General features: G+C 43.5%; 1 protein-coding gene across 1 annotated transcript; it reads right to left on the bottom strand.

Annotated features, from left to right (window-relative positions):
* Window positions 1–1,630: 1,630 nt before the first annotated feature.
* LOC136333535 (translationally-controlled tumor protein) lies at window positions 1,631–2,462 on the bottom strand. Its single transcript, XM_066272823.1, has one exon. The coding sequence runs from the start codon at window positions 2,333–2,335 to the stop codon at window positions 1,817–1,819; it is 519 nt and encodes a 172-aa protein (XP_066128920.1). The 5' UTR covers window positions 2,336–2,462; the 3' UTR covers window positions 1,631–1,816.
* Window positions 2,463–26,665: the final 24,203 nt, after the last annotated feature.

The following is a 26,665-nucleotide window of genomic DNA, read 5'->3' as shown; positions in this document are numbered from 1 at the left end:
CAGCGTGCCCTGAGAAACCACACGGGCGCCCCGTGCCGCGGTCCGGAGAGTCCCCAGCCACCAGCGTGCTCTGAGAGACCGTGCGCGTGCCCCGTGCCCCAGTCTGGGAGGGGCTCCAAGGCTGTGTTCCCCATTCTGGAAATTCTCTCTGTGGGAGGGGCACCTCACCCAGCCATTCAAGCTAACAATCAAGCGTTGGGGGAGGGGCGCGCAGGCAGCCTGAAATACTTTCTGGAGCACAGCTGCGGATCCAATCACTGAAATTAGCTTAACGCACAAAATCTGCACACCCACGGGGCTCTAATTGATAGGATCTCTCTCAGTTCAGCGATCCAAGACAAGAGGCGTGATATTTTTCAGTGCCTCTTGCTAAAGGGGCGGGAGAAACTTCTGATTGACAGAGCCTCCATATTCAGGGATATATGCTAACAAGAGGGACTTGGCAGATATTAAGATCTATACAGCAAGCAGTGACTAGTGCCTCTTCTTCCCAGCCAAAATAGGTTACAAAGTGTGGAAAGCCTGGGTTGAGTGGTCCAACTGAATGCTAGGCGCTGAACAGTCACCTTGACAACAATTGACTCCCAGCCCCACCTGATTACGCTGGAGGCTCTGACTGCCAGAGCCTTACCCAAAGCCTTGCGCTGAGTGGGGATAGAGTGGGGATTTCCCAGCTCTTTGAGCCTCTTACTCCCCAGACAGAAGCAGTGGCAGCCTCATAACTGGATCACCAGGCTGCTAATTCAGGAAGGGGAAACTAGGAGAGAGACTCCAGGAAAGCAAACTCTCTCATTGTTAGACCCTGCAAACGCCAACAAGCCTTGACTACCAGCAAGACTAAAGCCAATTATATGACATTGCCATAGAATCCCATCAACTGCAAATCCCTACCTAAGCGTGACACAGGGGCAGAGCCTGGGGTACCGAGTCACCGACCAGGAAGAGGGAGAGAAAAGAAAAAGGAAGAAGTTAACCCCTCAAAATCAAGAAAAATCCACAGACTTTATAACTTGTTCCACTAATTCTTCGTTGTTGTTGTTTCTTTCTTCTATCTTATTGCCTTTATTATTATTTCTATTTCCTCACTTCGGTCCTTTTATTCTCTGCCCATCTTATGCTTCTCTTTTCTTGAACTACACTACCCATGAGTGTTACATTTTATTTCTTTTCTTCATCCTTACTCTCCTTTAGGGTTACACTCCAAAACCCTTAACTCTCACTTTCTCCACTTTTGTCTTTTTTTCTCTTCCTTTTTTTCTTCCTTCATTTCTCTCTTTTTCTTATTTTTTCCTTTCTATTCATTTCTTCTTTTCTCCTTTTACTTTTCCTCCCATTCAATCTTCAATCACGAACAAATTATTTAATTTGGGACTCAAGGTTTCTTCTGTTTTGTTTTTTTTTGCTTTTGTTTTTGGTTTTCCTTTATTTGTTTGTTTTTGTGACATTTTGGGTACTTTTTACATTGCTTTTTAACTCACCAGCATTCCTCCCAACCCAAGGTCTCCGTTGTAGTTAGTCTTCGCTCCACTTAATACAACAGATTTTTACTTATTTTTATTTTTTTCTTCTTTCCCTACTCCCTTTTTTTTTTTTTTTTTTTTTTTTTTTTTTTTTTTTTCGAGTTTAAATGCGTTTTATTTTTAGACAACCTACATGACATGTTTTTTCTTAAAAACAATGCCTCCGCTCCAAATCAATCAAGGTCAAAATAATGAAGAGCTCAAGATAACATCAGTCCCATTTGTCCTAGTCCTGGTGTGATGAAAAGCAGCAGTCAGTTACGATGACAGGTGATAGATCCAAATTGCCAAATTTGTTAACATTTTTCCATTTCTAAACCATCCTTAAAGAAAATCATATATGGGGTCACACCATCCTCACGGTAGTCCAGTAGAGCAACCATGCCATCTGGATTCATGTTTTCACCAATAAAGAACTGGTAGTTTTTGAAATTGGCAAGGATGTGCTTGATTTGTTCTGCAGCCCCTGTCATAAAAGGCTTTACTCTTTCTGGTCTCTGTTCTTCAAGTTTTCCTTTGATTGATTTCATGTAATCCTTGATGTACTTCTTGTAGGCTTCTTTTGTGAAGCTGGTTTCCTGCAAATGATGGTTCATGACAATATCAACACCCGTGATTACTGTGCTTTCGGTGCCGTCGCCATCGGGGCCTTCAGCGGAGGCATTTCCACCAATAAGTGAGTCATCAATGTTACCCTCTGTCCTACTGACCATCTTCCCCTCTACCTCCAGGCACAGCCCGTCTGCGATCTCCCGGATCTTGTAGATATCGGAGAACATCTCATCATGGCTGATGAGGTCCCGGTAGATGATCATGATTGCGGCTGGAAGGAGACGACGGCGGCGCTGGCTTAGCGGGAGCCCGGAGCTCGGAGCGAGCACGGTGCAGCCGGAGCGGCGCTCGGGGGGAGGGGGGAGCGGGCGGAAAAGCCCTACTCCCTTTTTTGCCCCTTGAACTCTTCACCCCACATCAGGCCCTCCATTATAGGCAGTTTTTGTTCCATTTAGCATAATATAATTCACAGGTCATCACGATATTTCCCTAAGGAGGGGAGAGGAGGGGAAGAGAAGAAAGAAAAAAGGGGGAAATAATAAATTATTACTGTTTTTTTTGTGTGTGGGGGGTGTTTCCCTTTTTTTTTTCTTTTTATTCTTTATTAATTCTAATTAATACTATCAACAAGACCACCCTCAGATGCCAATAAGAAAAAGGAAATAGAATATTATGGATACAAAAGATAGAGAGGTAACACAAATAGATGTGGAAAAATCTATGGAGAAAAGATTTAACATATTGGAAGCCTTGGAGCTAAATGACATAGAATTTAAAATAGAAATCTTAAAAATACTTAGAGATATACAAGAAAACACAGAAAGGCAATTTAGGGAGATCAGAAAACAACTCAACGATCACAAAGAATATATTACCAAGGAAACTGAAACTATAAAAACAAATCAAACAGAAATGAAAAAAACTCAATTCACAAGCTGAAAAACGAGGTAACAAGCTTAGCTAATAGAACAGCCCAGATAGAAGATAGGATTAGTGAAATAGAAGACAAGCAACTTGAGGCACAACAGAGAGAAGAAGAAAGAGACTCAAAAATAATAAAAAACGAGAAAGCCCTACAGGAATTGTCTGACTCCATCAGAAAGAATAACATAAGAATAATAGGTATATCAGAGGGAGAAGAGAAAGAAAATGGAATGGAGAATATACTCAAACAAATAATAGATGAGAACTTCCCAAGCCTGTGGAAAGAACTAAAGCCTCAAATTCAAGAAGCAAACAGAACACCGAGTTTTCTTAACCCCAACAAACCCACTCCAAGGCACATCATAATGAAGATGACACAAACCAATGACAAAGAAAAAATTCTCAAGGCAGCCAGGGAAAAGAAGAGTACAACATATAAAGGAAGGCCTATTAGATTATCATCAGATTTCTCAGCAGAAACTCTACAAGCTAGAAGAGAGTGGACCCCAATATTTAAAGCCCTGAAAGAGAGGAACTTTCAGCCAAGAATACTATACCCATCAAAGCTATCCTTCAAGTACAAAGGAGATATAAAAACATTCACAAATACAGAAAAGATGAGGGAATTTATCATCAGAAAGCCCCCACTCCAGGAAATACTAAAGGGGGTTTTCCAACCAGATTCAAAGAACAAAAGAAAACAAAACCACAAGTAACAGCTCCAAAAAAACAATAAAACCAAACTTAAACTGTGACAACAAAAGAAAAAAAGGGGGGAAAGGATGAAGATTAACAGTAGCAAAGGACGATGAAGCGCAGAAATACTCATAAGATAGGGTACTACAATGAATATGGTAGGTACCCTTTTCATTACTTAATGCTAACCACCCTTGAAAAAACCACCACAAAAACACTTGACTTAAAAAAGGTAGCAGCAGAGGAAAGAAGTATGGAACACAAACAAACAAAAACAAATGACAGAAAAACAAAAGAGAAGAATCAAACTAGATACAAAACTAACAGAAAGCAATTTATAAAATGACAATAGGGAACCCACAAGTGTCAATAATTACACCAAATGTAAATGGATTAAACTTACCAATAAAAAGACACAGAGTAGCAGAATGGATTAAAAAAGAAAATCCAACTGTATGCTGCCTACAAGAAACACATCTAAGCAACAAGGATAAAAACAAATTCAAAGTGAAAGGCTGGAAAACAATACTCCAAGCAAACAACACCCCCAAAAAAGCAGGTGTAGCAATACTCATATCTAATAATGCTGACTACAAGACAGAAAAAGTACTCAGAGACAAAAATGGTCATTTCATAATGATTAAGGGGACACTGAATCAAGAAGACATAACAATCCTTAATATATATGCACCAAACCAAGGAGCACCAAAATATATAAGACAGCTACTTATTGACCTTAAAACAAAAACTGACAAAAATACAATCATACTTGGAGACCTCAATACACCACTGACGACTCTAGATCGGTCATCCAAACAGAGAATCAATAAAGATATAGTGGCCTTAAACGAAATACTAGAACAACTGGATATGATAGACATCTACAGGACACTTCATCCCAAAGCGATAGAGTATACATTTTTCTCTAGTGTACATGGAACATTCTCAAGAATTGACCATATGTTGGGCCACAAAGACAATATCAGCAAATTTAGAAAAATTGAAATTATACCAAGCATATTCTCTGATCATAAAGCCTTGAAACTAGAATTCAACTGTAAAAAAGAGGGGGGAAAACCCACAAAATTGTGGAAACTAAACAACATACTTCTAAAAAATGAATGGGTCAAAGAAGAAATAAGCGCAGAGATCAAAAGATATATACAGACAAATGAAAATGACAATACGATATATCAGAATCTCTGGGATGCAGCAAAAGCAGTAATAAGAGGAAAGTTTATATCACTTCAGGCCTATATGAACAAACAAGAGAGAGCCCAAGTAAACCACTTAACTTCACACCTTAAGGAACTAGAAAAAGAAGAATAAAGACAACTCAAAACCAGCCGAAGAAAGGAGATAATAAAAATCAGAGCAGAAATAAATGAAATAGAGAACAGAAAAACTATAGAAAAATCAGTAAAACAAGGAGCTGGTTCTTTGAAAAGATCAACAAAATTGACAAACCCTTGGCAAGACTCACCAAGGAAAAAAGGCACAGGACTCAAATAAATAAAATCCAAAATGAAAGAGGAGAGATCACCACGGACACTGTAGATATACAAAGAATTATTGTAGAATACTATGAAAAACTATATGCCACCAAATACAACAATCTAGAAGAAATGGATAAATTCCTAGAACAATACAACCTTCCTAGACTGAGTCATGAAGAAGCAGAAAGCCTAAACAGACCAATCAGCAGGGAGGAAATAGAAAAAACTATTAAAAACCTCCCCAAAAATAAAAGTCCAGGCCCAGACGGTTATACTAGTGAATTCTATCAAACATTCAAAGAAGACTTGGTTCCTATTCTACTCAAAGTCTTCCAAAAAATTGAAGAAGCAATACTTCCAAACACATTTTATGAGGCCAACATAACCCTCATACCAAAACCTGGCAAGGATGGCACAAAGAAACAAAACTACAGACCAATATCTCTAATGAATACAGATGCTAAAATACTAAACAAAATACTGGCAAATCAAATACAACAACATATTAAAAAAAATAATACATCATGATCAAGTGGGATTCATCCCAGAATCTCAAGGATGGTTCAACATACGTAAAACGGTTAACGTAATACACCATATCAACAAAACAAAAACCAAAAACCACATGATCTTATCAATAGACGCAGAAAAGGCTTTCGATAAAATACAACACAATTTTATATTTAAGACTCTCAACAAAATGAGTATAGAAGGAAAATATCTCAACATGATAAAGGCCATATATGATAAACCATCAGCCAACATCATATTAAATGGCATAAAACTGAGGACTTTCCACCTTAAATCAGGAACAAGACAGGGTTGTCCACTCTCTCCACTCTTATTTAACGTGGTGCTAGAAGTTCTGGCCAGAGCAATCAGACAAGACAAAGAAATAAAAGGCATCCATATTGGAAAAGAAGAAGTAAAGGTATCACTTTTTGCTGATGATATGATCCTATACATCGAAAACCCGAAGGACTCCACAAAAAGATTACTAGAAACAATAAACCAATACAGTAAGGTCGCAGGATACAAAATTAACATACAAAAGTCCATAGCCTTTCTATATGCCAACAATGAGATATTAGAAAACAAACTCAAAAAAATAATCCCCTTCACGATTGCAACAAAAAAAATAAAATACCTAGGAATAAACATAACAAAGAATGTAAAGGACCTATATAACGAAAACTACAAGGCACTGTTAAGAGAAATAGAAAAAGACACAATGAGATGGAAAAATATTCCTTGTTCTTGGATAGGAAGAATAAATATAATTAAAATGGCCATATTACCCAAAGCAATATATAAATTTAATGCAATTCCCATCAAAATTCCTATGACATTTTTTAAAGAAATGGAACAAAAAATCATCAGATTTATATGGAACTATAAAAAACCCCGAATAGCCAAAGCAATCCTAAAGAAAAAGAATGAAGCTGGGGGCATTACAATACCTGACCTAACTATATTATAGGGCCACGATAATCAAAACAGTATGGTATTGGCAGAAAAATAGACACTCAGACCAATGGAACAGAATAGAAAGCCCAGAAATAAAACCACATATATATGGTCAAATAATCTTTGATAAAGGGGCCAACAACACACAATGGAGAAAAGAAAGCCTCTTCAACAAATGGTGTTGGGAAAACTGGAAAGCCACATGCAAAAGAATGAAACTCGACTACAGCCTGTCCTCATGTACTAAAATTAATTCAAAATGGATCAAAGACCTAAATATAAGACCTGAAACAATAAAGTACATAGAAGAAGACATAGGTACTAAACTCATGGACCTGGGTTTTAAAGAACATTTTATGAACCTGACTCCAATGGCAAGAGAAGTGAAGGCAAAGATAAATGAATGGGACTACATCAGAATAAAAAGTTTTTGCTCAGCAAGAGAAACTGATATCAAAATAAACAGACAGCCAACTAAATGGGAAATGATATTTTCAAACAACAGCTCAGATAAGGGCCAAATATCCAAAATTTACAAAGAACTCATAAAACTCAACAACAAACAAACAATCCAATAAAAAAATGGGAAGAGGACATGAACAGACACTTCTCCCAGGAAGAGATACAAATGGCCAACAGATATATGAAAAGATGCTCAGCTTCATTAGTTATTAGAGAAATGCAAATCAAAACTACAATGAGATACCACCTCACCCCTGTTAGATTAGCTATTATCAACAAGACAAGTAATAGCAAATGTTGGAGAGGCTGTGGAGAAAAGGGAACTCTCATCCACTGTTGGTGGAACTGTAAAGTAGTACAACCATTATGGAGGAAAGTATGGTGGTTCCTCAAAAAACTGCAAATAGAACTACCTTATGACCCAGCAATCCCTCTACTGGGTATATACCCCAAAACCTCAGAAACATTGATACGTGAAGACACATGTAGCCCCATGTTCATTGCAGCACTGTTCACAGTGGCCAAGACATGGAAACAACCAAAAAGCCCTTCAATAGAAGACTGGATAAAGAAGATGTGGCACATATACACTATGGAATACTACTCAGCCATAAGAAATGATGACATCAGATCATTTACAGCAAAATGGTGGGATCTTGATAACATTATACGGAGTGAAATAAGTAAATCAGAAAAAAACAAGAACTACATGATTCCATACATTGGTGGAACATAAAAACGAGACTAAGAGACATGGACAAGAGTGTGGTGGTTACCAGGGGTGGGGGGAGGGAGGACACAGGAGGGAGGGAGGGATAGAGTTAGGGGGAGGGGGAGGGGCACAGAGAAAACTAGATAGAGGGTGACGGAGGACAATCTGACTCTGGGCGAGGGGTATGCAACATAATTTAATGACAAGATAACCTGGACATGTTTTCTTTGAATATATGTACCGTGATTTATTAATGTCATCCCATTAACATTAATAAAAATTTATTTAAAAATTAAAAAATAATAATAATAAATAAAAATAAATTAAAAAATAAAATAAAATAATACCATTTACACCTAATCTGTGGTGGCACAGTGGATGGAGTGTCAACTTGGAATGTTGAGGTCGCCAAGTTTTCTCTCTCTTTATCCTCTCTCTAAAATCAATAAATATATTAATTTTAAAAATAAATAAAAATAGATCCTGGCCGGTTGGCTCAGTGGTAGAGTGTTGGCCCAGCATGTGGATGTCTTGGGTTTGATTCCTGGTCAGGGCACACAGAAGTGCCCATCTGCTTCTCCACCCTTCCCCTCTCCCTTCTCTCTCACTCACACACACACACACTCTCTCTCTCTCTCTCTCCCCTCCTGCAGCCATCACTTGATTGAAGTGAGTTGGCCCCAGGAGCTGAGGATGACTCCATGGCTTCTACCTCAGGCACTAGGAAGAGCTTGATGCTGAGCAATGGAGCAATGCCCCAGATTGGCAGAGCATTGACCCCCCTAGTGGGCTTGCCAGTGGATCCTGGTCGGGGCACATGCAGGAGTCTGTCTCTGCCTCCCCTTCTATCACTGAATAAAAAATAAATAAATGAAATAAAATAAAATACAATAAAATAAAAATAATACCATTTAAAATCAAAAGTTACGCATGGCCTGTACTGAAAACTACAAACCACTGCCAGGAGAGATAAATGAAGCCCTAGCTAAAAGGTGTGTACTGTTCACAGAGTTGAAGCTTCATTATTTTTCAGTTGAATCTCTAAATGGTTCCTCTGTATGAACTTATTAATTCACTTGTTTGTACATTTTAGCATCTCCTATGTATCAGACACTGTTCTTGATGCCAAGGATATAGCGGTAAGATTAAGGTGTAAGCCCTGAAGGGGCAGGGATGTTTATGAAGAAAAAGAGGTAAGGTACAGAAGCAAAATATGTTTGTGGCTTAGCTAAATGGCAGGGAGGAAAAGAATGCAGGTTGAGGGGAGGAAATAAGGAGTGACCCAGGAGAAAGGCATGAAAATTCAGACGGGGTGGAGACACTGCCACAACAGAGGCCTGAGAACTGCATGGAAGGGAGGCTTATCCAGTCAGCCTTTGCTTATCCGCTGTAGATTCCGCAAACAGAGGCTAACAGATACAAACAAGAGTTAAGTGCCTGTATCTCATCAGCATCATAACTAAAGGATGTCATTACTAAAGGATGACCTGCTGTAGGTACCTGAGGGGAAAGTACTCCAGGCAGAATGCATAGCAGAAATTCTTTGAGGTGGGAACAAACCTAGAATGTTCTAGGAACAAGAAGGGCAGTACAGCTGGCTATGAGTGACGGGGGGGGGGGGGGGTAACAGTGGATGAGGTCAGAGAGGCAGCAGATGGTCAGTTCTGATGGGGTTTGGGAGGCCTCTGTAAAGTCTTTGACTTTTATTCTGTGTGACACATACAACTATTAAAGGGTTCTGACCACAGAGTGACATGACATGACCTAATTATACTTTGGAAGGATCCTTCGGGCTGCCCTGCTGAGAACGACAGGGTCAGCTGCAGAAGCACAGTGAAGGACTGATTGCATTAATCTAGGCAAGAGACAATGGTGTCTTGGACCAAGAGAGGTGGTGAGAAGTAAAAAGATTCCAGATATACTCTGTGGGGAGAGTAGGCAGAGTTTGCTAGTGCATCAAATGTGAGGGGACTGGGGGAGATGGTCCAAGATTGACTCTAGGGTATGCAGATTGAATACAATCTGTAATAATTACTTACTGGGCCAGCAAAGACTCGGGTGGGGCGCAAATTTATAGGGAAGAAGTAGACAGATTTCGTTTGGGCCTGGTTAACTTGAAGATGCCGACTGAATATTCCAGTGGGGATATTGAGTGAGTAGTTGGATAGATGAGTCTGACAGTTAGGTCCGAGTTGGAGACAGTAAATTTGAGAGATGGCATTTCAAGCTAGAATTGGGGGTCACCAAGGGAATAGGGTAGAGGTCATCAGAAGGGAGAAGAAGCCTGACCTGTGGTGGCGCAGTGGATAAAGTGGCGACCTGGAATGCTGAGGTCAGCAGTTTGAAACCCTAGGCCTGCCTGGTCAAGGCACATGTGGGAGTTGATGCTTGAAAAAAAAAAAAGAAGAAAGGAGAAGAAGAACAGGAAGGGGGCCTGAGAAGGAGATTCTAGGCAGACAGAAAGAACCAGCGGAGTATGGTGCCCTGGGAGCCAAGACAAAACTATTTCAAGGAGAAGGGAATAATCAGTCGTACAAATTCTGCTGATAAGTCCAATAAGACAGTCTTTGGATTTGACAGAAGAGGCTGAAAAGGTGGCCAGTAGCTGGGCTGTTTGGGGAGCTGTGTGGCACAGAGAAGGGGTACAGGGACCTCACTGCCCCCAGGCGGCTTTCCGCCCTCCTTCTCCAGGTTCTCTGCTCCCTCCGCCCCTCTTGACTGACTTGAGGTCTACTCACCAACTCACCCTCAGCTCCGCTCAGTTCCTCAGTGCAGCCTCCCTCCTGGCCAGGTCCCTCGCTGTCCCCTTCCCAGCATAGCACCAGGAGGAGTTGTCCTTTGGAGTTTGTGACGCTGTGAACAGTGTCTCTGCATGCACTCCAGGGGCAGGAAGCATGTCCTTTCACTGTGGCCTTCCTCCTGCACCAGACCAGGAGGAGGTCAGAGAAGGTGGAGACTCACAGGCCCTCGTGTGATCGGGCACAGCCGTAAAGATGGTGAGGTGAGAAGCACATTGAACTCAGAAGGGGAAATAGGACATTGTAAAGCCAGTAGCCACGGCCACCATCACAGCCGCCTGGCCTGTGCAGGTTTGCATTTGATTCGGACAGACGGTAATGAAACAACAGAGCCAAGAACTGATGGACCATCATCTTTAATCCTAGCTTGCACCCGGTGGGCAAGTAAAAACACACACTGGGCTCCAAAACCCACTCATTCAGTGATCACAAAGCTACTGACTTATCTGAGTTTCCTAGAATCAAAGATTTCTAGCTCACCAGACTTATTCACCTCTGTTCCCCATCTCCTTCTCTCTGCACAAATTCTGCACAAACTGTCTTCTCCCTCAGCACTCCACCATCTTGGCTGCTTCTCCTGGCCTCTTCCATGTGGCCTTCCTCTGCTCTCCTCTCTGCTCTCTCCTCTAGTACTAATCTCAGGAACCAAAAGAGCAAGCTCCTGGTCTGCCCTACTTTATAGTGTAGAAATCAAAACCTTTAATCCAATATACAAACAAGGAAGTCTCTGATACAAAGTCACTTATCTGAGGCATAATGGGATTCCTCATGAGAGTGTACCACCCCACATCAAAAAGGGTGAAAAAGGCTTAGTCCCAAAACCAAGCCCCAGGCTACAAGGATCCTGGCCTGCCCACAGCCCTCCCCCAACACACATTAATATAATCACACCCATCCCAAGCAAGAATATCACCTGGGCAATGGGCTTTCATGTGGGCAGCACCATCTTTAACAAAGTGAGCATAATATATTTTATCTGCCCAACAGATATGGAGTCCCAGGGACGGACAGGAGAAGGTACCATGAGGAAGGAAAATGAAGTCCTTCCTCCAAGGCAATGGGGCCAGACCAAGTAAGGAATCAGAGACCACTCTAAGAGAGTTGGTTACAAGACTCGAGATGGTGGTGGGCTCTAATCTGCCCAGTCTAGAATCCTGTTTTAGGCAGAGAAGACAGCATATATAGACTCTGTGATCAGAGGCTGGGAAGCCTACTCGATCATCACTGCAGTATGACAAAAGGTAGGCTGTCCCAAACATATCAAGGAAAGAGAGGTTTTGTTTTTGGACAGAAATCGATTATCTACCTCTGTAAATTTAAAGCCAGGGGAGAGGGGGGAAAAAAACACACACACACCAAAAAAAAAAAAAAAAAACCAGGGGAGAGTTAGCAGATAAAACCTGCATCCTTAAAGGAAGAATAATAACCTTATAAAGTGCATACCACACTATCCGTTATCTCATTTAATCCTCAGCTCCCTGCCCACCCAATGGCAGACCACTCTCCTATCATCCGATTATTCCCTTCAAAGTATTTCATCATCATCAGTAGTTATCTTGTTTGCATGTTTCTTTATTGCTTATCATTTGCCTTTCCTCATGCAATTTAAGCTCCTCAGGGCAGAAAACTTGTCTGACCTCTGCCACACCCTTCTCCTGGCACACAGTAAGCAGCAAATGTTTATCAAGAGAATGAAGAAGTTTTATACAACTCCTAGCACATACGTACCTGTTCTACAGGTGAGGCTGTTGCTCATCTTTATTTTTTCTCCCTTAGTGTTCATAGCATTTGTGTGTTTGTACTGAGGCAGCTCTATACAATCCTGATGCTTTTCTAGTAGTTGAAAGGCTGGTCTCAGCCCTATTCCTCTCTCCAAAAGCAAAATCTGCCCCTTCCCTGTTTAAAATCCAAGCAGCCACCACCTGACTATTTGAATAAACACATGCTCTCTGTCCCCCTCCCTGCCTCTGCATGAGCTCTTGTTTCTGCAGATGACTTCCCCTTAGGGATGCCCAGCAAACCCACACGACTGTCCTCCTCTGTCAAGTCTTCCATGACCCCTGCGTTAGTTCCCTAGGGCTGCCATAACAAAGCACCACAAACTTGGTGGCTTAAAACAACAGAAACGTGTTCTCTCACAGTTGCAGAGGCTAGACGTTCAAGACAAGATGTTGACAGAGCCATAGTCTCCCTGAAGGATCTAGGGAAGAATCCATTTTCTGCATCTGTCTTAGCTTCTGGGGTTGCCAACAATCCTTGTCAGTCCTTGGCTTATAGTGCCATGCTCCTACCTTCACACCATGTTCTTCTTGTGCCCCTCTCTCTCTTTTTATTTTATTTTAATTTATTTTTGAGAGAGAGCAGAGGGAGTGAGATGAGAATCCTCAACTTGTAGTTACATCACTTTGTTCATTGATTACTTCTCATTCATGCTTTAATGGAAGGCGGTGGGGGGGGGGGGGGGACGAGGGAGGGCTCAAGTTGACCTAGCTTGCTCCCTTGCTCAAGTGAGCAACTTTAAGCTCAAGCCAGCGACCTTGGGATCATGTTGATGATCCTGTGCTCAAGCCGGCAACCTTGGGACCTTGGTGTCTCCGGTCAATGCTCCATCTACTGTACCACCACTGGTCAGCCTCCATTTTTTTTTTTTTTTTTTGTATTTTTCTGAAGCTGGAAACGGGGAGGCAGTCAGACAGACTCCCGCATGTGCCCGACCGGGATCCACCCAGCATGCCCACCAGGGGGCGATGCTCTGCCCCTCCGGGGCGTCGCTCTGTCGCGACCAGAGCCACTCTAGCACCTGGGGCAGAGGCCAAGGAGCCATCCCCAGCGCCTGGGCCATCTTTTGCTCGAATGGAGCCTCAGCTGTGGGAGGGGAAGAGAGACACAGAGAGGAAGGAGAGGGGGAGGGGTAGAGAAGCAGATGGGCGCTTCTCCTGTGTGCCCTGGCCGGGAATCGAACCGGGGACTTCCGCACGCCAGGCCAACGCTCTACCACTGAGCTAACCAGCCAGGGCCACCTCCATTTCTTATTCACCGGTCACCTTGGATTAGGGGCCCACCCTACTCCAGTAAAATTTCATCTTAATTATAGCTACAGTGACAGTATTTCCAAATAAGGTCACATTCTGAGGTAGTGGGAGTTAGGACTGTATCTTTTGGGCGGAAACAATGCATGACACATCCCCACAGAAAGGTCTGGTCCCTCCCCCAGTTGCCCACAGCCTCACTTAGCACGCTTATCACACTGCACTGTAATTACTATTGAGTGATCTCCTACTCCAACAGACCAACAGAGATGACCAATAGGTTTCAACACATGTGCCAACTCAAACCTATAGTTAGTGAAAAAATTCTTGGAGAGATGTCTGTCACAGGCAGAACATGCAGACTAGCTCTGTGTTCTGTAAACTCTTGGAAGTGTGTGAAGCTGCGGGGGATCCTGGGATAATATAAGCTTGTCACAATGCAAACTCTGAGTAAGTATGCTGGGATGAGATCCAGGGTTCTGCATTTCACAGGTTCCCAGAGGCTGTGATGCTGCTGGCCCATGGACCAACCCTGAGGGCAGAGACTAAGTCCTAGTCATATTTGCATTGTACGTTGCAAGGCACAACGTTGGAAGAATGAATGAATGAATGAATAGCAAATGCTGGAATTGACTTTAAAAACAAAGGCAACTGATTTACTGAGATTTCCCTTACTTCATTGCTCTTCAGAAAAACCCACTCTGGCAGGCACCTGACTATCACCTGTTGGCCTGGAATGTTCTCTCTATAGCCCACTTCTGTGTTTAGGAAGGGTAGCTGTTTATCCTTGCATACCAGAGGTCTCCACTGAGGACTGAACTTTGTGGAGCTAAAGGAAGTACGGGTCCCAGGGGGAAGGGAGTTAATCCCCTCTCCTTTCCCTCCTTTCAGGCCGAAGGGGTTCCGGTGAGGAAATACAGTCTTTCTGCATGCCTCAGAGGATGGCAGGGGAAGAGACCCAGCAAGTACTGTGGTTAGGGTGCTGATGCCATCACCAGCCCCTGCCTAACTGGCAGACCAGCTCTTGCAGCTGTTCCAGACTGCCAGCACTCCCATGAATGAATCATCCTGCCCGGGCTCTACCAGGTGCAGCCCCTGGCCTGGGATCCCTTCTCCACCAAAAGTGGCCAGAAGCTTTTAGCAAGCCAGGGCTCAGTCTCAACTGCTCATGAGGTCCTTGCAGGCCACCAAATGCTCTCTCACACCTACACAGGCGTGCACACTAACACACACACAACTGTCAGATGAACTAAGAGTGTCAGCCACATCTGGGATTTCTGCAGTGGGGTGGGTAGGAGTCTGGAACCATCCTCATTTGTACTCCCACGGCTCATTGCAAAAGAGCCAGTAGAAGTTTAGGCACAGCTACTCAGGGGTCAACCAGATTTCTTAAAGAAACAGTAGTGTAGCCTGACCAGGTGGAGGCACAGTGGATAGAGCGTTGGAATGGGATGCAGAGGACCCAGGTTCGAGAGCCCGAGGTTGCCAGCTTGAGCGCGGGCTCATCTGGTTTGAGCAAGGTTTACCAGCTTGAGCCCAAGGTCGCTGGTTCGAGCAAGGGGTCACTCAGTCTGCTATACCCCCCACACACACAATCAAGGCACATATGAGAAATTAATCAATGAACAACTAAGGAGCCACAACAAAGAATTGATGTTTCTCATCTCTCTCCCTTCCTCTCTGTCTGTCCCTATCTGTCCCTCTGACTCTCTCTGTTCCTGTCACAAAAAAACAAAAAACAGGAGTGTTAAACTCCACACGTCAACTTTGCTTGAGCTGACAAGATGTGGCTAGGAAAGCAAGATGGTGGACTTTGTCTGCTTTTTGGGTGACAAAAATGGCTTGGGCTGGCTGCTAAAGCTTGAATGAAGGTGGAAGAGAAGGTAAAGAGAGAGAGTGGGATAAGGGCAAAAACATTTTTTCCTATGGACAAGATTTTAGAAAATAATTATTTCCTGGATCGTCCTTACTTATGGCTTTTTCTCTATCTCTTTACTGAGAGACATGGGGTGGGTGAATGGGAGAAGCGACGGGAGAAGGGACGGGAGAAGGGACGGGAGAGCAGGGAAGTCCAGGAGGCTCAGCTCAGCCCACCACAGCCCAGGTGCGTCCAGGAGGGAGCTGAGCGAATGCAGAGCCAAATGGCTGAAAGTCATCAAACATGGAAACAGCCACTGTTGGAGAGTCTCAAAAGGAATCAAGTAAACAGAAGGTTTTATGGGAGAGTACAGCCTGTAGCCCTGTGTGCTGGTCCAACACAGTAGATAAGCCCCCAGGCTGGTCTGACTGCTCTCCATTAAATGAAGCATTGAGCTGCCCTGGCCAGGTAGCTCAGTTGGTTGGAGCATCGTTCTGATATACCAAGGTTGCAGGTTCAATCCCAGGTCAGGGCACATACAGGAGTCAACCAATGGATGCAAGAGTGGGTGGAACAACAGAAATTGATCTTTCTCTCTCTCTCTCTCTCTCTCTGAAATCAATCAATCAAAAAAAATTTAAGAAAGATAATTTAAATGAAGTGTTGGGCTCAACGCCTACCTTGAGGTCCTCTCTAACACCAGCATTTTCCAGTCTAGGAGAAGGGACACTGGAGAACAGGAAAATGTCTGTGTGTATGTACACATGTGCACACATGTATGCACATATAAACACACACCTGCTTACATTCAGGGCTTCGTCTTGAATTGCAACAAATGAGAAGAGACACTGGGGAGTGTGGGGCTCGGAGGGTAGATCTTAGAATCATGGGAGTTAAGTTGCAGCTCTGAAGCTCACTATAGCTGTGTGACCTCGTGCAAGTGACTTAACCTCTCTGACCTCCATCCCTTACATATAGAATGGAGCTAGTCAACAGTGTTCACTCTCCAAGGCAGCAGATGCCCGAGCCTTCTCCACTTATTTCCTGTATATTTAAACAACTAAGAACTACCAAAAAAAGATAATCAACTGTAATATATTTTGTGTTTATTTTATTTTTTTAAATTAACATTAATAACAAACATGGAACCTGAGCTAACAGAAATACTGACATCAATTTCCCGGTTTTGATAGTATACTACAGTCATGTAAGACACCAGGGGAAACATGGTGAAGGGTACACAGGATTTCTCAGTATTATTTTTGCAACTTCCTCAGAGTCAAACCATTAAAAGTAACAAGTTGTAAAAATTAAGAAACACAAAGATTATTATTACACATATAATCATATTTGACGACAAGGTCAAAAATATAAATTTGAGTTTTTATATAAATGAGAAACCCCTCTCTAATTTGTTCCCCTGCAAGAAACCCTAACTTTAAGAGGATCACTTTAGATAAAATGTATATAGATAGCTCTTAGCACAGCACCAGGAACAGAGCCTCTATGTTTGCTATTTTTTAATATAATAATAATTACCCAAAATGGCCACATAAGAAAATAACATTCCATGTGAGAGACATATGTATCACAATACAGCCATTTTGAATGATGTTCCACATGTAATGTTATTGACATTGAAAGTGGTTCATAATATGTTAAGTGAAAATTCATAATACAGTGTGTCTGTAAAGTCATGGTGCACTTTTGACCGGTCACAGGACAGCAACAAAAGACGATAGAAATGTGAAATCTGCACCAAATAAAAGGAAAACCCTCTCAGTTTCTGTAGGATGATGTGGCAGCATGTGTGCATGCGCAGATGATGACATAATACCGTGTATACAGTGGAGCAGCCCACGGCCATGCCAGTTGGGATGTGGACAGTACAGAGGCAAGTTCAGTGTGTTCTGTGACTCGCTAAATTTGAATCCATGACCAAAGTGCAACGTGAATATTGGCGCATTTATAACGAAGCACCACCACATAGAAATAACATTACTCGGTGGGATAAGCAGTTGAAGGAAACCAGCAGTTTGGTGGAGAAACCCCGTTCTGATAGGCTATCAGTCAGTGACGAGTCTGTAGAGGCTATATGGGATAGCTACCTAAGGAGCCCTAAAAAATCTGTGCGTGAGCCCACATCGAACTGCACTGAACAGGTATGAAACTGGGAGAGTTTTCCTTTTATTTGGTGCAGATTTCATATTTCTATCATCTTTTGTTGCTTTCCTGTGACCAGTCAAAAGTGCACCATGACTTTATGGACACACTGTATTTGGAATCAGTGGAGTACCAATAGGTAAAGCCTGGGCTCCACTGCGCGCCAGCGGTGGGACTCCAGCCTTGGACTCTACTCCTCAGTTTGGAAAATGGGGAGAAGACAGGGATATTAATAGTATCTACTATATATATACATATATATATATATATATATATATATATATATTTTTTTTTTTTTTTTTTTTTTTTTTTTCCTTTACAGGGACAGAGAGAGAGAGAGGAGGGATAGATAGGGACAGACAGACAGGAACGGAGAGAGATGAGAAGCATCAATCATCAGTTTTTCGTTGCAACACCTTAGTTGTTCATTGATTGCTTTCTCATATGTGCCTTGACCATGGGCAGCAGACCGAGTAACCCCTTGCTTGAGCCAGCGACCTTGGGTCTAAGCTGGTGAGCATTTTTTATTTTGCTCAAGCCAGATGAGCCCGCACTCAAGCTGGCGACCTCGGGGTCTCAAACCTGGGTCCTCGGCATCCCAGTCCAACGCTCTATCCACTGCACCACCGCCTGGTCAGGCCGGACACACTGTATATTAAATGAAAAAAAGCAGGTTAATAACCGGTATGGGCCCTGGCTGGTGGGTCCATGGATAGTGTCATCCCCAAACACAGAGGTTGTAGGTTCGATCCCTGGTCAGGACACATATGAGAAGCAACCAATGAGTGCACAACTAAATGGAACAACTAAGTGGAACAATGAGTTGATGCTTCTCTCTCCCTCTCTCTCTCTCTCAAATACCAACGAAAAACATTTTTTAAAATATATTTAAAAATCGGTATAAATATCGGTATAAATAATTTTATCCTATTCTTTTGCAAGTTAGTACACTGAGTAGCTAACAGCATCTGGTTCTGGAACCAGACTGCCTGGGTTCCAATCCCGGCGTGGTTACTCAACGATATGATTTTAGCAAATGACCTAATTCTGGGCTTCAGCCTTGTTATCCATACAATAGATTTAATAATACAACCAAATCATTGGATTGTTGAGGATTAAATGAGTCCATACTTGGAAAGTGCTGGTAAATGATGATATTCAAATGTCAGCTATCAGTGATTAGATGTTATTCTACATTCATACATATTCATTAGGGAAGAGTCTGGCAGAGGCACCAGCACCAAAACTGCAGCAGCGATTCTCCTAAATAAAAGAATTGCAGGCCCTGGCCGGTTGGCTCAGTGGTAGAGCGTCGGCCTGGAGTGCAGGAGTCCCGGGTTCGATTCCCAGCCAGGGCACACAGGAGAAGCGCCCATCTGCTTCTCCACCCCTCCCCCTCTCCTTCCTCTCTGTCTCTCTCTTCCCCTCCCGCAGCCGAGGCTCCATTGGAGCAAAGTTTGCTGGGCACTGAGGATGGCTCTGTGGCCTCTGCCTCAGGCGCTAGGATGGCTCTGGGTGCAACAGAGTGATGCCCCAGAGGGTCAGAGCATCGCTCCCTGGTGGGCATGCCGGGTGGATCCTGGTCGGGTGCATGCAGGAGTCTGTCTGACTGCCTCCCTGTTTCCAGCTTCAGAAAAATGCAAAAAAAAATTATAATAAGTAAATAAAAGGATTGCAGAAGTCTTTCATCTTCTTATTTTTGCTAATAATTTCACAATAACTATAGGTAAAAAAAAAACAGACGAAATATATATTTTTTTAATCTTTTTTTTTTTTGTATTTTTCCGAAGTTAGAAGCCAGGAGGCAGACAGATTCGCACATGCACCTGACCAGAATCCACCTGGCATGCCCACCAGGGGGCAATGCTCTGCCCACCTGCGGCATTGCTTCATTGTGGCCAGAGCCATTCTAGCGCCTGAGGTGGAGGCCATGGAGCCATCCTCAGTTCCCGGGCCAACTTAGCTCCAATGGAGCCTTAGCTGATGGAGGGGAAGAGAGATAAAGAGGAAGGAGAGGGGGAAGGGTGGAGGAGCAGATGGGCGCTTCTCCTATGTGCCCTGACTGGGAATCGAACCCAGGACTTCCACACGCCGGGCCGACATCTCTACCACTGAGCCAACCGGCCAGGGCCAAAAATAGATTTTTTAAAAAATTTAATACATTAATTGTTTCCATGTACTACCTAGGAGAAAACACAGAGAGGAAGTCTCTAACAAAAGCACAAAACAGCAGGTTGTGCCCTCACAGAACAGAAATTTTCTGGACTTCACTAGTGTCTGAGAGTAGCTAACTGGACATTTTCCCCAGCCCACAGCTCTCAAAAAACACTGGATAACACGCCCATGCAAGGCACCAACGTAATGGATAGATATTTTTAACCACACACGTAATGCCATGTTCAAATATACCTCACACACGTATATACATATTACTAAAGAGAAGAGATTATAAATGTAGGTTAAATCTAGTCATGGAAAATAGCTTGGCAAGTGGCAACCGAAGGCACAAAGAAAGTTCTGTGGGTTTCCCGCACTATGGTTCCTATGCGGTTCCCAACCAACAACACTTAAGACGGCATGGACCAGCGCCTTCCTTCCCAGAGTGGCTACCTTCCCACGCTGCCCACCACCTCCCTCATTGGCACGGGCCAGAAGGGGACCTTCTGTGGAAGGTCTCCAACAAGCTAAACGGGCATGCACAAGAGACCAGGGATCCTGCTCCCGCCTCCCCCAACAGCAATCTGGTTGCCCTGGACGCAGGCACTCCTGCCTCACTCCACGGGCACAGCCCCAGGCCAGCCACTGTTGGAGAGCTGCCCCTGGTCCACTCGGCTTCACTACATGAAAATAAAACACCAGCCTGTTTCAGGGGCTGCCCGGCACATTATTGGGAGGAAGCTATTAAAGCTGCCAACATGGGTTACCTCAAGCACTTTCCTTCTCCAATACACCGGGAGTGAGGCACTGCCTTTCCTTTGCTCCCCCACCTTCCATCTTTTTGGAAAAGGCTTTCTGTGTCCCGACTGTGTTTATTGACATCCCGGCTTCTTGGCCGTTCCAGCTGCGCAAGAGCGGTTCTCCCTCCTCGCTATTCAAAGTGGCCCCTGTTCCGACCCACTGCCCATAACATGCACTTCCAGACCACACGGCCCACTGGCTTCTCAAAGTCTGGCTCGGAAACCAAATAAAAAGCTTTTCACTCACACTCCAGTTTATGTGCAGCAGCTCAAAAGCCTTATTTTCATGTCTTACCCGACTCCCACCTGAATAAATTCATTTTAAGTGCCACTTTTCCATTTGTGGATTATGAAGCAGCGAGGAGGTCTGAGGGACAGTCTTGCAGGCCCCATGGGATGCTCCAGGCAGGCAGGGATATAAAGTGACCCATAAGAGACGAAGAAGACAGAGGACAGAGCAATGCCAGCACCTTGACAATCACAGCTGCAGTCTGTCACCTAAGCCACTAAATCAGGGGTCCCCAAACTTTTTACACAGGGGGTCAGTTCACTGTCCCTCAGACCATTGGAGGGCCAGACTATAAAAAAAAAAAAAACTATGAACAAATCCCTATGCACACTGCACATATCTTATTTTAAAGTAAAAAAACAAAACGGGAATACAATATTTAAAATAAAGAACAAGTAAATTTAAATCAACAAACTGACCAGTATTTCAATGGGAACTATGCTCCTCTCACTGACCACCAATGAAAGAAGTGCCCCTTCCGGAAGTGTGGCGGGGACCAGATAAATGCATGCGGCCCACGGGCCATAGTTTGGGGACCCCTGCACTAAATGCAGCCAACCTCCTAGTTTTGTCATAGTTGACAACATGGTCCGCACCATCCTGGCTTCAAATCCCAGCTCAGCAGGTTCTAGGGTGTGTCCCTTTGGTGCGGTAGGCAGCCTTAGAGTTTACGTTCTCACCTGTAAAACGGGCACAACACCTTGGGAGGGGGATATCATAAAGATTGAATGGGATGATGAAATGCACATCGATTCTGTCCTATTTCATAGCCAGGAAACAGACACTAGGAAGGCTCAACAACTATCTCACAGCTGGTTCAGAGATTCAAACCCAGCCTGCCTGACACTGGGCCCCTTTCCACGCCAACATTGCAGGCACCCACTCAATGACTAGCGCTGGACGCTGTAGAAAGAAATCTTATGTTTCCATAGAAAAGTATGGCACACTCTGGGTTATCAAATTCTGGTCCTGTTCATTGTTACTGAGTGATCTTTCATCTCTTAGTAAATTTATTTCTTATTTTTAACTTTGTTACCTATCTATAAATTGGACTGGATCCTGCCACCTTGCACATTTTCTCAGTTCCTCTAGTGTCCAGTTTTTCTCCTACTCTCCGGACGCGGCTTCACTGGGAGTTACAAGCTGACTGCCTGGTTCCTTACTGGAACTCCAGGCTGGTTGCGCTGACCTTGCTCGCCAAGATCTAAACAAGCCCTACAAATCCCTTATCACCACAGCAGGTCCCGACTCCACCTCAGGTAAATGCCTGATTGTTCACACCATTCAGCCAATATCCTCCTACCAAGTCTAACACATGGTTCAGCTGGTCCTTAATGAACAAAATGCAACTGAACGAAAAATAAACTCGTATGGATTAGAGGAAAAGAAGACTGTCTCTTCTGTCCTTGAACAGGAGGGGGTAATGACAAAGACTCTCTCCTTGACCAAACTTTAGTTCGGCTTCTCTGAGCCCTGAGCCTCCTCCTCAGCTAGACCTTGACCTTGGCCTTCTTAACCAGGTCCACATAGCCATGTCTCACCAAGAATCCTGTTAGGTCCATTTAGCAAGACTTTCTCTACCTTTGATGTCCCCCTCTTAGTAATTTCCATCCACTGAGTCCCTCACTCTGCTCCTTGCTGATAAATCCCTACGAGTCCTTTTTGTATTCAGAATTGAGCCCCATCTCTCTCTTCCATTCCAATACCCCTATTGCAATAGTCCTGAATAAAACCTTTCTTATCACTTTTCAAAAGGTTTTATTTATTGATTTTAGAAAGAGGAGGGAGAAAAGAGAGAGAGAAATGAGAGCTGGGAGAGTGGGAAGCATCATCTCAAAGTAGTTGCTTCTTGTGTGTGCCTTGACCAGGCAAGCCCAGGGTTTCAAACCAGCAACCTTAGCATTCCAAGTTGACGCTTTATCCACTGTGCCACCACAGGTTAGGCTTTCTTATCATTTTAACAAGTGTCGGAATAACTCTTTAACAATACTAAGGGTTGCTTAAAGTAGGAGGGCCTCCCCTTCCGGAAAATTCCCCATGTATTTCCCTCTGAGAACCACGCTTTCTCCTGCTCAGCACAAGTAAACCTATCACCATGACTGCACTGGTTTCCCCACCACCACCCTGTGAATCTTAGCCTCTCACAGGCTGGCTGCCGGCCCCCTACCTGCCCTGGCGGCTGCAGGCCCCCAGCTTCCTGATTGTCCATTCACGCAGAGAACACGACTATGAAAATACAGAAACGCACTTCCCATCTGGAAACGACTCAGAGCTAAATATTATGTAGAATGTGATGGTGTTAAGCTACCAGCAAAAAAGTGAGGCTAAGAGCAACAGAGACACAGAGGAGACTGCTAGCAAGAGGGCCAGTGCGTCAGCAAGAGCTAAATTTAGCAACAGAAGCCTCTCACATCATCCTTTCAGGAAAAGGAGCCATAGGAGAAAAAGAAAATATGAACATATTTAAATGAAAGAACCTTTGAGAGAGGAAAACAATCCACATCCTCGCTGACCTGCTGCTACTTCGCAGGAACCAGTGTAGAAAAAGAGTTCTCTTAGGGAGACTGGCCCCAAAGCCGCGGAAGGGCTCCACCTGCCCCTTCCCGGACCCAAGGAACCAAATCGCCTGGTGGAAGGTCCTTTTTGCCCAAGTGACTGCACTGTACAAAGGAAGCTGCACTGGGAAATTCAGATGGTAATTGCTGGGGGCAAGGGGAGCAGGTGGATTCTGAAAAACTGGAAATTCTGGAAAAACCGGTAACGCAGCTTTCAGACAGATTTTGCTTTCTAGTAGAGTGGCTGGTGTAAAAACACTCCTCATCCAGGCACCAGATGCCTAATGGGAGGGTTTGGAGGCCTGGAAGAAGAAACAAAGACAGCCCAGGCAAAGCAACTTAATGCATTTGTGTGGGGCCTCAGTTCAAGCCCGCCCTGCTTGCAGCCAGCTCTGTGGGGTTTCTTGGGCTGAAGATAACTGTCTGCCACAAAGGCAACCGGGAACATTTTAACATACTCAGATACCAAATATTCTTACATGTAGGGAAGAGGGAAGACAGCATCAGAATCACTTACCCCTCCAATCAAGGCTGCTGCCTTGACCTCAACAAAAGATCCATTACTGATACATTTTATCACATTCATAAAAAAATGTATTGGTCCCCACAAAGGACTAACATTTTTTATTATAAACAGGGTCCTTACAAATCAGTAAGAAAAATACAAGCACTCCAATAGGAAAATGAATCAAGGGTATGAAGCATAATTCACAAAAAAAAAACACAAATAACTATCATTTCGGGGGTGAGGAGGATGTCCAGTCGCATTGTGACCAGAAAACAGGCATATTAAAATAAAAGTGAGATAGCTTTTCCTATATATCAGTTGGCAAGTTCCTGACAATCCAGCAATACCCACCAAGGGCCAGATTCAGAAGACCCTCAATCCTTGCCATTGGTGGACAGCGAATTGGCCTGACTTGTTGGGGACAACTTGTGGACATCCCATTTGACCTAATAATTCCACTTTTAAAGCTCTGGCCTACAAAATTATTCAAGGATGTGCACAAAAGTATATTTGTAAGGATTTAACCACAATATTATTTTATAATCCTATAAAACTGGAAATTTTCTATCCAATAAAAGAAACACATCTATGTGGTAGACCATAACAAAAAATCAGGATACAAAAAATATGAAGCTATAGGAAAACATTTATATTATATATTACATGAAAAACACAGATTCTAAAGTTATATACACAGCAGAACCAAATTTTATTTGTAAGCTGTCTCTCTTATATATAAAATATACATAGGCACACAAATAAATATTGGAAGGAAATATACAATATTATCTGTGTTATCTTTGGAAGTAGCATGATCATGGCTAGTTTAATATCCTCATGCTTACTTTCCTGTATTTTCAAAATTCTTAATCAGATAAATGATTCTTTTATATTCAGAGAAACTCTATTGATTTAAAGAAACAAAAAGAAAAGGGTCTTTCCTTCTTTTCAGTATGTACCAGGCATGCCACTAACAACTCCAGCCAAAAGCCTGCCCCAGGTCCCTTGCCTAGCCCACCCTTCAGAAAATTCCTTCCACATCCACATCCCTGACCCCTAAAGAACTCTCAGTCCTTGGGCCGCACTTTTATGCCTTCTCGCGTCCTCTTTTTACCCAAGAAGATCTGTCATCTTCAGATCATACAAAGATGGTCAGGTCAGAACCCAAGTTCTACAACGGACACAGAGGGTCTTGTCTTTCCGGTCCTTGTCCCGCCTTTTCTCTTAAAGTAAGTGATAGAGTGCTGGTGTTTTTCATGAGTGTTTCTGAGACCGTCACCTCCTCTGAGGCACTCACAAACTCTGAGGAAGGCAGGCAGGCAGCACCGTTTCATGAAAAGTTAAATGAGGCTCAGGAATTGACGGCAGGAGCCCAGAGCAGGCTTCTAGTCCTGGGCTCGCTCCAGTCCCACTGCCTGCTGACTCCGGGCTCTCCTCAGCCAGTGAGGAGATGGGCCCCCCAGCCGGGAGGAGATGGGGCCACAGCATACCCAATCCCATTTGGCCAGGAGCATGTCTGTCTGCTCACCTTTCTATCTCCCTCATTTATCCCTGTCTCAGCCCTCTGTCCCTGTTCCCGCTTTCATAATAAAAAAAGGTTCAGGGAAATCAGGAGAACTTCCTTTTACAACTTATTGAGTTAACTGTCTCATCTTTATTATCCTATCAACTCACAGATCAAAAAATTCTCATTTGCAATGGATGAGTCAGAACTTGCTCAGCTGTGATTGATGGAAGCCACCAAAGTTGGCATGGCGTAAGTAGAGGGGAAAATGGAATTGATTTGCACATGTCACTGGGGTACACATATAGCTTCAGGCATGGCTGGATCTGCAGGCTCAAACAACAGGGCTCTATGTATCTGTCCTTTCTTCATTTAGTGAGCAAGATATTCATCATTAGGCTTGCATTTACATTCTGCCGATTCCAGCAAAAATAGGTCATCTTCCCCAAGAGCTCTGGCAGAAAAGTGCCAGGAAGGACTCCACTGGCTAGGATCACCTGCTCTTGCCTAGGGACACAGGGCAAAGGTCAGCCCCACCCCAAGCACACAGGGAAAGGGGTTTTCTCCCTAAGAAGGGAGTGGGAGATGCTGAAAAGGAAATCAACAACAGATTTCCACCTAAACAAATTCTCCCACTTTAAGAACAAATTAGTTTCTTGGCACAGGCATTTACTGGCAGCAGTAAGCAGGAAAGACACTGTAGAGCTGGGGCTACTCTGCCACCCAGGCAAAGTAAATTATTAACTAACATTCACAAGGAATGCCCAAATACTACAATAAAAATCTATATGAGAACGTGATTTTTTAGTCAAGTCTACTTACGTACGATTTACATACAGTAGAACTCACCTTTACTAGTAAAGAGTTCTATGAATTTTAGTAATTGCATGCCATTAGATAATCACTGCCACAATCAAAATACGTAACATTCCCATCAACCTCAAAAATTTCTTTGTGTAAACCCGCCCCTCTATTCCTGGCCCCTGGCAACCACTGATCTGCTTTATAGTCTTATAACTAAATATCATGAAGTTGCATTTCTAGAATATCATGAGGCTATTCAATGTGTTGCCTGTTGCATCTGGCTATCTAAGATATTCAGCCTGACCAGGCTGTGGTACAGTAGAGCGTCAGACTGGGACGCAGAGGACCCAGGTTCGAAACCCCAAGATCAC

This window comes from Saccopteryx bilineata, chromosome 4, assembly GCF_036850765.1.
Source record: "Saccopteryx bilineata isolate mSacBil1 chromosome 4, mSacBil1_pri_phased_curated, whole genome shotgun sequence".
NCBI classification, from domain to species: domain Eukaryota; kingdom Metazoa; phylum Chordata; class Mammalia; order Chiroptera; family Emballonuridae; genus Saccopteryx; species Saccopteryx bilineata.
Note: the sequence above shows the minus strand (reverse complement) of the source record. Positions and strands in the feature narration are given on the sequence as shown.